This window comes from Apaloderma vittatum, unplaced genomic scaffold, assembly GCF_000703405.1.
Source record: "Apaloderma vittatum isolate BGI_N311 unplaced genomic scaffold, ASM70340v1 scaffold27014, whole genome shotgun sequence".
Taxonomy (NCBI): Eukaryota; Metazoa; Chordata; class Aves; order Trogoniformes; family Trogonidae; genus Apaloderma; species Apaloderma vittatum.
In genome coordinates, this window is record NW_009711491.1 from 51,581 (window position 1) to 54,867 (window position 3,287).

General features: G+C 51.5%; 1 protein-coding gene across 1 annotated transcript in view; it reads right to left on the reverse strand.

Annotated features, from left to right (window-relative positions):
- GTF2IRD1 (GTF2I repeat domain containing 1) overlaps nt 1-3,164 on the reverse strand; it is a 41,812-nt gene extending 38,648 nt beyond the window's left edge. The window contains exons 1-2 of the mRNA XM_009867667.1: nt 3,042-3,164; nt 904-1,045 (exon numbers count right to left, since the gene is read on the reverse strand). Coding sequence (XP_009865969.1) covers nt 904-1,045; nt 3,042-3,164 — 265 coding nt within the window. The remainder of the gene's footprint in view (nt 1-903; nt 1,046-3,041) is intronic.
- Nucleotides 3,165-3,287: the final 123 nt, after the last annotated feature.

Consider the following 3,287-nt stretch of genomic DNA (forward strand, 5'->3'; position numbering starts at 1 on the left):
TCACCCCGCACGTGTGCGGCAAACAACCCGAGCAGACAGCGACCCTGGCAGCTTTACAGCGCTGATGTTTTCACTAGAGCGAACCCTTCCTGAGCCATCTCTCCAAGGGATTAAGGGCCAATATGGTTTCCATCAACAGCAGGCGTGTGCACACACAGCCAGGTCGTTTCTCTTCACCGACACCCCGCCGTGAGCAGCGTGTGCCAGCAGATCTGGGGCTGGGGTGCCCCTAGGTCTGAGGTCCCCACCACCACCAAAGCCAGACCCTGTCCCAGCTCCTGCAAGGAACAGGGAAAGCAGCGAGTAGCACTCCAAGAAATGCAGGTCCTCACTCCCAGCACAGCTCCCACCTTCCCCACGGCTGCCACCACTCACACACATCCCTGACTCTGATTTAAGACCAACAGGAGATCACAGCTCCTGCTCAAGGCATCCTTTCACCACTGGCAGCTCCTCAAAAGAAAAAACGAGTCCACAGCCAACACTCCCAGCTCCCAAATCCATCCTTGTTTTTCCAAAACTAGGAATAAAGCCTTGACCCAAGAAAGCCTCTCTGCTCCTGCGAGATCACTACAACAAACGGTTTCTGCAAAGCCCTCAAAACCCACTCCAGCACACCAGCAGTGTTGCCATCCAGCCCCGTGCCACCCTGGGCAATCTTTTGGACAGGAGATAGGGGCGTGCGGTGCCTTCCCTGGGAGTGGGGAGGCTCCAACCACAGCTCCCACCCGCCTTCTCCATCCCTTTAAACACAGCTCAGCCCCACGGACAGGCAGCCAGCGCGGTGGTTTCCCCCAAACCACGCCACCTGCCGTGAGCAGCAGGGGCCCCCCCGGCCGTGAGCAGCAGGGGCTTCCCAGCTGGCACAGCCGGAGGAGCATCAACCTCGGCGGGGATACTCACTGCAAAACTTCTGGAAGTCAGCTTGCAGCTCCTTGCGGGCGCTGAGGAAGACCCGTCCCTTCTCGGTGCCCAGCACGAAGGCGCTCTCCTCGTGGACGGCGATGCAGGCCACCTCCGCGTTGAGCTTGGAGAGCGCCGAGCACTGCGGGGAGGCACCGGGTCAGAGCCGCCGCGGGAGCAGCCCCGCTCGGCACCCCCTGCCATTCTCCAGCAGTCCCCATCAAAAGATTGCCTCAACAAAAGCCATGTTCTGCTTTGGGTCAGAATTTCATGGGTTTTGTGACATCCCCTAAACACTTTAGTGATTTTACAGCTCCAGAAAGGTATCCCGCTGAGCTGGAAAACAGTAACCCATCACTTCGCTTCACTTTTTCCTATCGTAAAAGTAAACTTCTTATAGTATTTCTCTAAAAGAAAACATTCCTGTTCAAAAAAACCCCAACAAATAACAACACAACATAAACCAACAACAATTTGTATTCTTCCACCAGCTCTAATGGAATAAGGAGCACGGGAATCTTATTTCAGCTGCAGAACACTAATATGGTCAAAGTCGGGATTAGTCAAACGATTCTTCTTGTACAGTTATGCAAAACATTAAAGAGATGGAAAAGACTTCCTCCATTAATCCATTTTACGTAATGCGCGCTTCCTGCTCTACATAATACACATGTATATGCATTTTTATTATTATTTTATATATTAGAATAGTTACGCGGTGCTGGCAGCCTGAGTCACACTCCCGTAGCTACAGCACCAATGCTATGAAGACGCTGTTACCAGGTGATGATTTAAATGGGTAAAACAGGGGGGATTTTCTCGTCAGCAGCCCCGGTTAGACCCCTTGCCTGCCCACGGAGGGGCCTGAGGATGCTGGCAGCCGGGAGGGAAGAGGACAGCCGCTGCCTGTGGACCAGCTCCCCCGAGCTCCCTTCAGCTCCCTGCACACACTCACAGCGAGCTCGATTCGTGTGGGCTTGAACCAGCCTCTATATTGGGTGGTTTTACCTCCTGCTCACCTTCCTCGAGAAGGAGGTATTGAATCACATCCCCAAAAATAGCTGTTGTGCAGAAACCTCCTTTCAAGAACCCAGTAGCAAATGGAAGGCTTTTGCTCAAAAAAAGCCCAGCGCTCAGGAAACAAACACAAGATCTAGGGAACGTGAGATTTGGAGGCAGACCAAATCCGAACCCTAAGCCCTCTTGGCGACGTGCACGTGGCCCCGTGGTTTAATCATCGGGCAGGCAGGCTTCTGAGGGTGCAGAGCCCAGCCCTGGTGAAGCGCTGGCATAAAGGCTGAATTTCAGGAGCAGCCTGGCCCCCTGGCCCTGGTGTAAGCACCTAACAAGGACTGCAGAATAATATATATTCATTAAGAAGCCCAGCTACGATAACACGATTTGCCGTACGGGATGGCACGTATATAAATCATCAAAGCTGCTTGGGGTGCGTCAGCACCCGGGAACCTGCTCCTTAGTGGGGCGGTGATGGTCAGAGAGAAGGAAACGAGAGAAAACAACTCCCTACCTGCACAGAGAAGAAGATGCACCCAAGGTAAATACATTAAATGCGACTTGGCTTTAAAAAGGGAGGGCTATTTCGCACATCGCGTTGCATTAGGTGTTTGTTACTACACACTCGCTTTCCCTTCTTGATCACAGTTAAAAATAAGATTAGCTCTGGTCCACGAGACTTAATCCAGACAGTTATCTTGTTTATGTAAGCATGGCTGACTTAGGCAAGGTTTCCACCAGGAATTCTACGTCAGAAGATATGAAAGTTATTTTCTTTGTTCTCAGAGATAAAAGCCATTGTTCTCCTGTTGTGTAAAAGCTCACGGTAACATTGGTAAAACATCAAGGAAAAAAAAAACAAAAAACCCAACCACCCTACATTCAAGTTGATACCAACATAAATATTAATGGGAAAACAATACACATCTGAGATTAACTTGGGCTGACTTTATGATCCTTAGGGCTGTCAGAGCAGGAGAGGATTTTTATTTCCCAGCTCCGGCAGCTCCCTGGGCTTTGTGGCAGTGGAGGGGAGCGGGACGAGCTCGACTGCCCTCGTGCTCCAGCCCTGTCAAAGGGAGGCGAAAGGAGGGAGGGGAACAGGGCCGCCCCTGGCCTCTTACCATGGAGTCTAAGGCAGACACTAAGCTGGTGATGATTTCGTCTTTCTGGGGAAAAACCATATTCCACTGGTCAGCTCTGGAGGTGCTGAGAGTCACGTCTAAAGGCTTCCCTGCCAAGGCCATATTCACCTGAAAATAGAAAAAAAAAATTAAAAAAAATGACATACACATCACTGTTACTAAGGGAGAGCCAGCGCGGGTCATCACCAGTGCAGCCCCACCACCAGGGGCTGCACGGCAGCACTG